The following is a 13,698-nucleotide window of genomic DNA, read 5'->3' as shown; positions in this document are numbered from 1 at the left end:
CATGACATGACGCGACATCATCGCATCACGGGCGACGCACGCACACCGACCCACTTTCCCGCCCGTCTCTCTCTCTCTTTTTCTTCCGACGCCTTCGGCCGAGCACACACGTACGTGGCACAACGCCCAACACAGTCACACACAGTCGACAGGCGCACGCCCAGGCACGCAACGACGCAGCGCAGCAAAGGCGCCCGCGACACATACCTCCTCTCCCGTCTCGCCGCCGACCGCCAGCCAGCCACTCGCAATGTGCACTGGCCAACCGGACACACGTCCACCGCGCCGCCTCCGACCACCCGCCAGGGGGCGCTCACGTCCGCGACAACAGCGCGGCCCGCCGCCGGGCGGGCCCAGCCCGGCCCAGGCGGCGCGCGCTGCTCTGCACTCGGCGCGCCGCGCCACACATCCTGCTGCAGACCGGGCTCGTCTCTCTGTACGCGTCTGCGTCTGCCCGCATCTCATCTTCCTGCGCATCAACACAAACGAGGCCACGTGAGCAAACCCCCGTCACAACGCCACATCACGCACTGCCTTGTCGACCGCCTAAATAAATGCACTCACCCACCAGCCATCCGCTTCGTCCTCTTCTTGCTTACTCGTTGTTCGTCGTTGTTGCTGCTGCACCAGCACCAGCACCAGCACCGGCGGCGGCGGCGGCGGCGGCGGCGGCGGCGGCGGCGGCGGCGGCGGCGGCAGCGGCAGCGGCAGCGCACACAGCCCCCAGCCGGCCGCATCCGAGGGGGCCCCGCCGCCAGCGTCGCCTCCTTGGGCACAGGTGCGGTGCTGTGGCCGCCCATCCAACCGCATTTGCTGGCCGTCCCAGCCGCCAGGCAGGCGTTCCCACTGCCGCGCACCGCCTCTGCTGCAGAAGACGAACAAACGAAACGTACAAACATACACGCACCCGAAGCGTGGCCACACACGGACGGGACCGACAGGCTCCAAGGCGACCAAACGATGGAAAAACAAACACAAAAACAAAAGACACGCGAGCGAGCGAGCAAGCACGCAGTCGCCTCGCCTCTGTCCTCCCGCCCCCGCCCTTCTCCCCACCACATGCCCACAAACACCACCGCCTGCCCGCATCTCCACATTCGCCCCCTCCATTTGTTCCCTTGCGTTCGTTCCTTCCTTCCTTCCATGTGTCTGCGTGCGCGGCGCCTCTCCAACATCCGCCGTCCGTCCGTCCCGTTTTCGCCGTACCACACGCCACCGTCGGCGCCGCCTCGCCTCCTCCCAGTCCACCACCGCCGCCGCCCCTGTCCGCCCCGCACACCACCATACACCGCTGCTTGTCCCGGCCGTTGCCACCAAAGGCGCCAGCCGCAAACCGCGCCAAACGCCGCAGCGCGCGTGCGTCCTTCCTTCTTGCTTGCTTCTCCGTGCCGACGCTGCCTCTATTCCCGCACCCATTCGGCCGACAAGCACTGGCGTCGACGACACAGCCGTTGGGCTCCGGCACTGCGCGTACCGGAGTTACACGCGCACCCCCCCTCGCGAACGCACGACTCATTCTCTTTGTTGTTTCTCCTCTTTCTTACGTCTTCGTTTCTTGTTTGTTTGTTTGTTTGTTTTTTTTTTTTTCCTCCCACCGCCGCATGTGACACAATGGCCTCCCTCCCCCTTTCGTTCGTTGTCGCCGCTTTGTTTCTCTTTCTCATTGGTGCACGTCCGACGCGCTCCATTTCCACCACACCACGGCCATCGGCCTCCTCAACGGGCAGGCGCAGTGTGCCATTCTCCGGCGCACAAGCACACCGCGCGGCTCGCTCTCCTCGCCCCCACGCCACGCCACGCCACGCAGCACAAATGATGCTGTCTCGCAACACGACACACGGTGCGCACACCCCCGACCACGCGGCTCTTAAAAGGCATGGCACCGGCGACATGCGCCGCCCCGGCCCGCATCCGTCGTCTCACGTTCACTGCCGGCCGCGTCTGAGGCTACAACCGCACCACAACAACGGTCCCCTCCCGGCAACACATTTGTTGCACAAACACAACCGCCGAGCGCAGCGCGAGCCACCCACACGCGCCCTCCCCGTCTTTAAAAGCCTCCGCGTCTCCTTTCTCCTTTCGCGCCCCTCCCATCTCCCGAATATGCCAGCAGCGGTGCCACTACCGCGAAACGGACACGCCTTCCGGGCCACATGCAAGGGCACGCCCACCACCAACTACTGCCATATTCGCGGACGCAGTTAGGCAACACGCAACGCACTCTCCACCTACTTTCTCTCTCTCGTCCATTCTCTTTAAAACACACGAACCAACCAACCACGGCTAACACACTTTTTCGCGACACCTTTGACTGCGTTATCTTGACCGTGACGGCAGCTATCGACCTTCCAATTCCCCACTAAACACACACACACCCCTACATACACACCCTTCGCTACACCGGACAACAACAGCGTACACAACAGGAGGGCACACGAAACGGCAGGCAAGGGCAACGCATTCTCATAGATTCCTCCTCCGAGCCATGTCGGCGAACGTTTCATCCGGGAAGGCAATGCAATTCAGCCGTCACCACGGCCGACACCTGCAGCCGCGCCGTAAACGCCTTTCAGTGCGGCTGCAATGCACGGGAACGTTCCGTTGCTATAGACAGCGCCTCTCCGTTTTTCCCTGCTTCGTTTTCCGGTGATTGCTTCTCCATTTTGTTTGTTTTATTACTTTCCGTTCCCCTCCTCCACCATTGTTTCCGTCCCCAACAGTTTTGCTCATTCCACACGTTCTGCCCAGACACGACACTCGACCGATCAAAGGTCAGCCTTTCGTCACCGTTCGCGGCGCCGACGGTGCCACAGTGCGACTGGTGTGAACACCGACACGTTGCCATGACGCCGGTGTACCGCGCCGATATTGACAGTTACTCAGAGCCGCCGGATCGGATCACATCACCGACACACCTGCCATTTCACACCGGGGGACACAGACCAACGAAACGCGTGTACGCCCATAACAACAAACAACGACCGTCGTCGTCTAGCCTCACGCTTACTGTACTCAACCGAACACACGTGCACCGTGAATGACGTGCGTGCGCACAACAGTCCAATCAATCATCAGTCAAACTGCAGAAACGGCTATCATCAAATCAAGGGCCAAATAGGTACACCACCGTGCGTGTCGCCTACCCCACCCGCCCGTACATTTCTTGGCGACTTCGTAATGGATGATAGTACGACACGTCCATTTAAAACGTCACCAACACACACACACCAACGCGCCGTACAGCAAAGGGAATAGTCGACGGCAACACAACATTTCACCCTCGCCATCATGTATGATGTGACAACAGACGGCCGTAACGGTGACATCCAACAATCAATCAATCGCGAGGACTTTCAATTGCAGTCACGTGACTAACCGGGCAGACGGAGACAAAGACATGAATCAGCGCCACAGACAGCACCAACACCTCCTATCGATCTATCTGTGTGTCGACAAACAACCACGCCAAGACTCGTGCACGCATTCCACGTCACACCGGCGGCAACCAAACCCTCGCGGCCGTACCCCAGTAACCACAACCACAACCACATTCGAGACCACACCACCACGGCACAGCAGCACCACCAGCTGCCTCGCAACCAACCAAACCGGGTAGCTATGCCGCCCCTCTCACTCACTCACTCACTCACTCACTCACACACACACAAACAATTCCGCTCTTCCCGCAAAGGCAATTTGGTGGCCCTGAAAAGGGCCGTTTTGCCGCTCTCGCAACGGAGGGAGCTTCCTTCCTTCCTTCCTTCCTTCCTTCCTTCCTTCCTTCCAAGAGCCGAAGTAACAACCTCCTCCTTACTTGGAGCTCGTGTACTTGGTCACCGCCTTCGTGCCCTCGCTCACGGCGTGCTTGGCCAGCTCGCCAGGCAGCAAGAGCCGCACAGCCGTCTGGATCTCGCGGGACGTGATGGTCGAGCGCTTGTTGTAGTGCGCCAGGCGAGACGCCTCGGCCGCAATGCGCTCGAAAATGTCGTTCACGAAGCTGTTCATGATGCTCATCGCCTTCGACGAGATGCCCGTGTCGGGGTGCACCTGCTTCAGCACCTTGTAGATGTAGATGGCATAGCTCTCCTTCCTCTTGCGCTTCTTCTTCTTGTCGCCCTTCGAAATGTTCTTCTGCGCCTTGCCGGCCTTCTTGGCGGCCTTCCCGCTAGTCTTGGGCGGCATCTCGAACGTACAACAACAGGCAGCAAGCGCTCCGCTCTAGTCAGCGTCTCCCCACACAGTGGCACCCGCCGCTACCGCAACACCGCACCTTTACCAGCTCGCCCTGTTGCGGCCGCCGACCAATGGGGCGCGCGCGCAACCGGCCGCCGCACCCGAGCCCATAAAGGGACCCCCACCCCGCCGCCGCCGGCACACGCACGCACTCCGCTGCTCGACTCGCTGCGGCTCGCACCGTTACGGTTACGTGTTTAGCGCTTACGCCACTAGCCAAACGCCATGTCCGGACGCGGAAAGGGAGGCAAAGTCAAGGGCAAGTCAAAGTCCCGCTCAAGCAGGGCTGGGCTCCAGTTCCCGGTCGGCAGAATCCACCGCCTCCTGCGCAAGGGAAACTACGCCGAGCGCGTCGGCGCCGGGGCGCCCGTCTACCTCGCCGCCGTCATGGAGTACCTCGCGGCTGAGGTGCTCGAGCTGGCCGGAAACGCGGCCCGCGACAACAAGAAGACGCGCATCATCCCGCGCCACCTGCAGCTCGCCATCCGCAACGACGAGGAGCTCAACAAGCTCTTGTCGGGCGTCACCATCGCACAGGGTGGTGTCCTGCCCAACATCCAGGCCGTCCTGCTGCCAAAGAAGACCGAGAAGAAGGCCTAAACAGGGACCGCGGCGCTGCGCTTGCGTGCTCCCTGCACGCAAACGCAAACGCGCCTTTGCCTTGCCGGCTCGCCTCACAACAATCGGCCCTTTTCAGGGCCACCACACAAACCTACGTCCAAAGCAAAGTTTCCGTCGTCCTCGCCGCACTTTACAACAACGTCCACAGCGCCGGCGCACGTCCGCCATCTTGTCCACAGCCCGTGTGGCCGAACACACACACATTTTTTCTGCACCCCTCCACGCACGCACAGTCGCGTTCCAAACAACGACAACGACATCAATACACCAATAATGTGATGTGATCATTGTTAATATGTTCATAATTAAAAGAGCGCGTAACGGCCCGACGACGGACGACACGCGGGCCGCCGCGCGCGCTCTCCAAACACACAGGCACAGGACAAACCAAACCAAACCAAACAGCTGATCCGATCGATGATCCGGCCCGCGCCACAAACAAACCACGCACACACCGGACTCAGCCGCGCCCTCCCGCATCCATCATCACACACGTCACGTCGAAACTCCAAACGGAACGCACGCACGCAAAGCAACAGAGGCGCACAACAACAACAACAACAACAACAAACACACACACACAGAGGCAGGCAGGCAACACAGACCCTTTCGCACTTTTCAATTTCCGAACAGTGTGGTGGCCCTGAAAAGGGCCGTTTTTCGTCTCTCCCACCAAGCACGGGCAACGGCACGGCCGCGGGAAGGCCACAGCACAGCACACCGGCTGCCTGCCTAACCGCCGAAACCGTACAGGGTGCGCCCCTGCCTCTTCAGGGCGTACACCACGTCCATGGCCGTCACAGTCTTGCGCTTGGCGTGCTCAGTGTACGTCACCGCGTCGCGGATCACGTTCTCCAGGAACACCTTCAGCACTCCGCGGGTCTCCTCGTAGATCAGACCAGAGATGCGCTTCACGCCGCCCCTGCGAGCCAGGCGGCGGATGGCGGGCTTCGTGATGCCCTGGATGTTGTCGCGCAACACCTTGCGGTGCCGCTTGGCGCCACCCTTGCCCAGCCCCTTTCCTCCCTTGCCGCGGCCTGTCATTCTTCCTCCTCCTCAAGCAACAAAAAAAGCACAAGCGGCAGCTCCTCACCCGGCGCTAGCGAGTCGGCTACGGTGCGCCGTGAGCGCGCGCCGCCCCCCTATATAGACTCTGGCCCGCCCTCCCCCCACCACGCGCACCGAGGGCATATAAGCGCAGCACGGGCCCGCGCGGGCCCGTTGTCAAGGCAGCACCGGACGCTTCGCTACCGCACGCACCGCTAACCGCTATGGCCCGCACAAAGCAAACGGCCCGCAAGTCCACCGGCGGAAAGGCGCCGCGCAAACAGCTCGCCACCAAGGCGGCGAGGAAGAGCGCGCCCGCCACCGGCGGCGTCAAGAAGCCCCACCGCTACAGGCCGGGCACCGTCGCCCTGCGAGAAATCAGGCGCTACCAGAAGAGCACAGAGCTGCTCATCCGCAAGCTGCCGTTCCAGCGCCTAGTGCGCGAGATCGCCCAGGACTTCAAGACCGACCTGCGCTTCCAGAGCTCCGCAGTCATGGCCCTGCAGGAGGCCAGCGAGGCCTACCTCGTCGGCCTCTTCGAAGACACCAACCTGTGCGCAATCCACGCCAAGCGCGTCACCATCATGCCCAAGGACATCCAGCTCGCGCGCCGCATCCGCGGCGAGCGCGCCTAAACCGCTTAGCCGCGGCACGGCACCGCACGCGCGCAACACAAAAAAAACGGCCCTTTTCAGGGCCACTAACATCTCTCCGTCGCGAGCAAAACTTTTGTCGGTCTTGCCGCCCAGCCTCTCTCTCTAGCCCCGTTAAAACAACCACCACAATTCCCCACCCTCCCTCCCGTACACAGCCGCTCTCGCCAACAATCACAATCGACGTCATCCCACCCCACCCCTTCAAATACACACAAACAAACAGCCGGACGACGTCACCACGGGTGGCTGGCCGCCGCCGTCTCCGAGGCGCCACCGCGCCTTCCCAATTCCCGCCGGCCACTTCCACGTCTCAACGTCCCCGTCCCCCTTTCACACAGAGAGGACACACACATAACAAACAAGACGCGCCATCCGCAAAGCAAGCAAACAAACAGAGTCTCCAGAAACATGAGAAACCAACCGTCGGCCGCCGCACAAAATACAAAACACAAAACAAAACGGCCACAACCGCTCCGCTACCGCGCGCCGCCGCCTACCGCCACCGGCCCCACAATCCAACCACCACGGCACGCACACAGTACCCACAAGGGTCATACAGAAACGCCACACAAACACCAACCAACCCCACACACACACACACACACACACACCCCGGCGCATGCACGCACGGCCACCCAAACAAGACAACACAACGCGCCAAGCACGACAATCAACGCCTTCCCGACGTCCTCTGATGGCCCTGAGAAGGGCCGTTTTGGGCCGCGCGCAGCCGTGCCATCGCGCGCCACTAGACGACGCGGGGGAGGGGGGTGGGGGACGACGGGGTCAAGCGCCAGCCCTTCCCTTCCTTCCCCTTTCCTTTCTTTACTTTAACTTCACTTCTTCTTCTTGGGCGAAGCCTTCGCCTTAGACGGCGTCGTCGCCTTCTTCGGGCGCGGCGCCTTCGGCTTCTTCGTCGGAACCTTCGCGGCCTTCTTCGCCTTCGACGGCGACTTGGCCTTGGCCGGCTTGGCCGCAGCCGCCTTCTTCGCACCCGCGGGAGCCGCCGACGCCGCAGACGCCTTCTTGGCGGCGCCCGCCTTCCGACCGGTCGCCGCCTTCACGCCACCAGCCTTCTTTGCGCCGGCCGCACGGGCGCCCTTCTTCTCCTTGCTGGCCGGAGCGGCGCGCTTCTTCTTCGCACCGCCGGCACGGGCCTTGCCGCCCTCGGCCGCCCCGCCGCCGGCGCCGGCAAGCTTGAAAGAGCCGGACGCGCCCTTCCCCTTCGTCTGCACCAGCTCGCCAGCCACGACGGCCGACTTGAGGTACTTCTTGATAAAGGGCGCCAGCTTCTCCGCGTCCAGCTTGTAGTGCGCGGCAATGTACTTCTTGATCGCCTGCAGCGACGAGCCGCCGCGCTCCTTCAGACTCTTGATGGCGGCCGTCACCATCTCAGAGGTGCGCGGGTGCGCAGGCTTGGCGCGCGGCTTCTTCGCAGACGCCGCAGACTTGGCCTTCTTCGTCGTGCCGGTGGCGGCGGGTGCCGCAGCAGTCTCGTTCGTAGCCGCCTGATCTGCCATTATTTCGACGACGCGCGTACACACACGAGAGCGAGAGCGAGAGCGGCAGGCGGCAAGCACGGCGGCAGAGAATAGCCGCCGCGCCGCCAGGCCCAGCCAGTGTCGCGGGCGGGCGCGGACGGCCGAGAGAGCGGCCGCCACTCTGCGCGCCGCCGCGCCGCGCCTCCCGCGCTTGCTACCGCCCAACGTCCGACAGCCTGTGCGGACCAGCCCCAAACCTGCGCCGCAACCACCCGCGCCGTTCAAACCACCGAGGATGGGGCTACACACGGCCACACCACAGTCGCCAACCAGTCGCCACGGCAGCGCCGCAAACCACGGCCAAACTGCAGCTACCGCGCGCTACAGCCTGGCTCGGCCCGCCGAGAATCGCCGCCCCCGCCCACATGCCGCCCCCACAGCCCCAGCCGACGACCCGCCACAATGGCCAAACCTTCGGCAAAAGTGCCACACCGTCGCCGCGCCAGCCCGGCCAGCGCGGCCGCCGCCACAGCCACACAAGCGGAGGCGTGCGGCGATGCCGGCCGTGCAAACGCACCTCCGCCGCCCCATCGCCCTCCCACCGTTTCCCGATCGGCCCGCAGCCGTCGGGCCACCTCGCCCGCCAACATTCGCGCCCCTTTCTCACAAAATTGCCCGCCGCAAACAAAACGGGCGCCGCCTGCGCAACATCGGCACCGGCCAACCGAGCGCCGCCGCCCCTCGCCGCTTACGCGAGGGGGGCTGACCGCCGTCCGCAACTACAGACACACCGAATCTGCCTCCAAGCACACACGACAGCCGACCTCCTACATTTATACGCCGCAAGCCACCCAACGGTGTGTGGCGGAGGGCACTTTTTACGTTACGTGCCACTGTCGTCATTGCCTCCCTTTGCCGTTCCAGTCGCGTATGGTTCGCGGGAACAACGACTGTCTGAAAGCCTCCGTGCGCGCTCGAATCTCTCTACTTTTACTACATTCGGGATCTCCTCGGGAGGTATATACGTACGGGGAAGCAATATATTCGATACCTCATCCGGAAACGCACCCTCTCGAAAACCTGGCGAGCAAGCTACACCGCAATGCAGAGAGCGCCTCCCTTGCAGAGTCTGCCACTTAACTATCACGGTTACCACATAACCCTGTGACGAAACGTTGGACCTTTCTCTATCTCCTCCGTCAACCCGACCTGCTACGCATCCCACACTGGTGGGCAACACTCACGTATGGGTCGGTCGAACGCGTGTTTTTGTAAGCCACCTCCTTTGTTGATGGACTACATTTTTGCTAAGCATTCTCCCAGTGCATCTCAACCTGGTACCCGCCTTACCAACAATTACTTTTATCTGATCATCATTCCACTTCCAAATCATTCCGCACGCATACTCCCAGATACATATTTTACAGACGTCACAGCTACCAGTGTTTGTCCCGCTATCATATAATCAATCATACAATAAACGATCCTTCTTTCTGTATATTCGCAATACATCACATTTGTCTATGTTAAGGGGACAGTTGCCACTCCCTGCACCGGGTGCCTATCCGCTGCCGATCGTCCTGCAACCTCTCTGTATACTACATACAGCACATCATCCGCGAAACGACGCATGGAACGTCCGGCACTATCTACTAGCTCATTTATATGATATGAATTGTGAAAAGCAATGGTCCCATAACACTCCCCCGTGGCACGCCAGGGGTTACTTTAACGTCTGTAGACGTCTGTCTCTCCATTGATAACAACATGCTGTGTTCCGTCTGCTAACATCTCGTCAATCCAGCCACACAGTTGGTCTGATATTCTGTAGACTCTTACGTCGTTTATCAGGCGACGGTGCGGAGCTGTATCGAACGCCTTCCGGACGTCAACGACAATGGCATCCACCTGGGAGCCTGTATCTCATATTTTCTGGGTCTCATGCGCAAATAAAGCGAGCTGGGGGTCTCACACACGATCGCTGTTTCCGGAATCCAACATGGATTCCTACATAGTAGACTCTGGAGTTTCCACAAACGACATGATACTCGAGCAAACAACATGTTCTACAACACATCGACGTCAGAGATATGGGTCTATGGTTTTTGCGCATCTGCTCGACGACTGGGACTACCTGTGCTCTTTTCCAATCATTTGGAACCCTCCCTTCCTCTCCAGAGACTTGCGGTACACGGCTGTTAGAAGGGGGGCAGGTTGTTTCGCGTACCCTGTGTAGGAATCGCGAATTGGTAATCCCGTCGGGTCCGGCGGACTTTCCCATTCCTCCTTGGACACTTATTTCGATGTCAGCCGGTTTCTCGTTCGTGCGAGCATTTAGAGACGGAACTGCAGTGCGGTCCGTCCTCTGTGAAACAGCTTTGGAAACAGGTGTTTAGGTATTTCACAGCTTTACGCGTGTCATCCTCTGTTTCAATGCCATCACCATGCCGGAGTGTCTGGATATGCTGTTTCGAGCCACTTACTGATTCAACGCAAGACCGGAACGTCCTAGCATTTTCTGTCAACGTCGGTACATAGGGTTTGTTCTACTTTCGAATTCACTGAACGCTTCACGCATAGCCCTCCTTACGCTCACACTTTGGACATCGTTTAGCTTCTGTTTGTCTCGGAGGTTTTGGCTGCGTTTAAACTTTGGGTGAAGCTCTCTTTGCTTTCGCAACAGTTTCCTAACGTTGTTGTTGTAGTATACCACGGTGGGTTTTTTTTCCCATCCCTCACAGTTCGACACTCGGCACGTACCTGTCTAAAAACGCATTTTTACCATTGCCTTGCACTTTCTCCATGAACACTCAACATTGTCAGTGTCGGAACAGGCATTTGCCTTTTCATCTGTCGGGTCGTCTGCAAATCTGCCTTCTATTACTCTTGCTAGCCAAAACAGATAGATACACCGTCCTCCCTGCAACGGCCTTATGATCACTGCGTCCCTGTTCTGCACATACAGAGTCGAAACACGTTCGGGTCTGTTTGTCATCCGTAGGTCCACGATGTTATCTCCACGAGTCGGTTCTCTGTTCATTTTGCTCGAGGTGATTTTCGGACAGTGCACTCAGTATAATGTCACTCGATGCTCTCTGTCCCCCTACCACCCGTCCTGAACATCATCTGAGTGTCCCAGTCTATATCGGGTAAATTGAAATCTCCACCTAAGACCCTAACATGCTGAGGAAAATGTATGTGAAATGTGTTTCCAAAATCCGTCTCTCCGTTGTTCTGCCACTAATGCTGCTGCGTCGGGAGGTCGGTCAAAGGAGCCAATTATTATTAAACCTAGCTCGGTTGTTGGGTGTAACCTCCACCCACAATATTTCACAGGAACCATCCACCTCTACTTCACTACAGGATCAAAACTACTACTCAAACAGCGACGAACACACCACCACCGGTTGCATGCAATCGAGCCTTTCTAAAACACCGTCTGTACCTTTGTGACAATTTCGGCAGAATTTATCCCTGGCGTCAGCCAGCTTTCTGTACCTTATCACGATTGCAGAGCTTCGGTGCTTTCTCTGTCAGCGCTTGCGGTTCCGGTACTGTACCAACGCAGCTTCGACAGTTGACAATTAACAAACGATACCGATTGCTGCTTGGTCCCCGCACCCGTTGAGGCTGCTGTTGCCCCCTTTCTGTACTTGCCCAAGGCCATCTAACCTAACAAAACCGCCCAGCCCACGCCACACAACCCCTGCTACCCGTGTAGCCGCTTGTTGCGTGTAGTGCTCTCCACCTAAGACTATAACATGCCTTCGACATTCGCAGTGTACAACACCTTAGGTTAGGGTTGGCGTCGCTTGGGTTAGGTTAGGTTACGTTAGGTGGACGTGGGTTAGGTTAAGGGTTAAAGTTAGGTTAGGCGTCAAAGTTAGGTTAAGCGTTCGGACGTGAGGCGTCAGGTGGCCGCACCTACCTTACGGCCGGACATCTTAGGTTAGGCTAAGGGCGCCGAGGTCACGTTACGTTCACCTTCGGGCGCCACACGTAGCTGTCACAGGTAGGTAGTAGTTCGGTCGGTCGGTCGTCGGCAAGCCGCAAAAAACTACAGACGACGTCGACAACAAGACCGAGCAGGAGGCAGATATATACCGAGCGCCAAAGAGACCGACCACACACACACACACACACACACACACACAAAACAACAAACACCACCCACCGGCCAAAGGGGCACCAAAAAAACCCACAAAGCCGAGCACCACACGTCGCGACCAGAGGCAACCCGCAACCGCAACGGCGCTTTCCGCACCGGGCCGGATGCACGTACGACAACACCGCTACCCGTACACAAGGCCTCCCATTGCACACAGCCGCTCTGTGTTCAACATCATCAATGGCGCGCCCGCGGCTCGTCGCGGTCGCAGCCATGACGCCGCCGCCACTTTTGCACCAACACATTCACGCACCGCAAAACAGCTCGCCGACCCACCGACACAGCACAGCCGACAAACAAAAACAACCGCGGCGGCGGCAACAAAACAAAACAAACACCTCGCACCAAGCGTCCGACAGAAAACAAACGGACAGGCACACAGGCCTCTGCTAACGACCACGACACAGCGGCACGCTGCCCCTTTCCCGCCACTCTCGATTCACAGCGCACGCGACCCCGTCGTCGACGACGACACGCGACGGGCTCGCTTCCCGCAACCTACACCTTTCCGCCACTACGCACGGCTCCACCCGACGCCCGTCGCAACGGCACTACTGCACGCACTATCACCCCCGCCGCCGCCGCCGCCGCCGCCGCCTCCTCCTCTCTCCCCCTTCCCGTACACAACAACACAGCCAAAAACACACTCACGACCCAAACATAACAACATGGCACGTGCATCGGCGCACACCCCCAACCAGTCACCGTCGACACAACCACACGCAAGGCACGGAAAAACCGGCGTCCTTCCACGTTGCCATCAAAGCAGCACAAACAACCACACAGGAGGAACCACCAACAACTGCCGGCCGGCCGGCAACCACCAAACGCACATTCCCGCTCGCCACCACACACCTCTCGGCAGCCGTTTCGCAAAGACATGACATGACATGACGCGACATCATCGCATCACGGGCGACGCACGCACACCGACCCACTTTCCCGCCCGTCTCTCTCTCTCTTTTTCTTCCGACGCCTTCGGCCGAGCACACACGTACGTGGCACAACGCCCAACACAGTCACACACAGTCGACAGGCGCACGCCCAGGCACGCAACGACGCAGCGCAGCAAAGGCGCCCGCGACACATACCTCCTCTCCCGTCTCGCCGCCGACCGCCAGCCAGCCACTCGCAATGTGCACTGGCCAACCGGACACACGTCCACCGCGCCGCCTCCGACCACCCGCCAGGGGGCGCTCACGTCCGCGACAACAGCGCGGCCCGCCGCCGGGCGGGCCCAGCCCGGCCCAGGCGGCGCGCGCTGCTCTGCACTCGGCGCGCCGCGCCACACATCCTGCTGCAGACCGGGCTCGTCTCTCTGTACGCGTCTGCGTCTGCCCGCATCTCATCTTCCTGCGCATCAACACAAACGAGGCCACGTGAGCAAACCCCCGTCACAACGCCACATCACGCACTGCCTTGTCGACCGCCTAAATAAATGCACTCACCCACCAGCCATCCGCTTCGTCCTCTTCTTGCTTACTCGTTGTTC

General features: G+C 59.9%; 1 protein-coding gene across 1 annotated transcript; it reads left to right on the top strand.

The window, feature by feature from the left end:
- The first annotated feature begins 12,310 nt into the window (after window positions 1-12,310).
- On the top strand, window positions 12,311-13,090 carry LOC126232545 (uncharacterized). Its single transcript, XM_049942787.1, has one exon. The coding sequence runs from the start codon at window positions 12,311-12,313 to the stop codon at window positions 13,088-13,090; it is 780 nt and encodes a 259-aa protein (XP_049798744.1).
- Window positions 13,091-13,698: the final 608 nt, after the last annotated feature.

Source organism: Schistocerca nitens, unplaced genomic scaffold (assembly GCF_023898315.1).
Source record: "Schistocerca nitens isolate TAMUIC-IGC-003100 unplaced genomic scaffold, iqSchNite1.1 HiC_scaffold_519, whole genome shotgun sequence".
NCBI lineage: Eukaryota > Metazoa > Arthropoda > Insecta > Orthoptera > Acrididae > Schistocerca > Schistocerca nitens.
Note: the sequence above shows the minus strand (reverse complement) of the source record. Positions and strands in the feature narration are given on the sequence as shown.

Excerpts from the sequence above, each read along its gene's own strand:
- LOC126232545 (XM_049942787.1), top strand. The coding sequence starts at position 12,311 with ATGCACGTACGACAACACCGCTACCCGTACACAAGGCCTCCCATTGCA.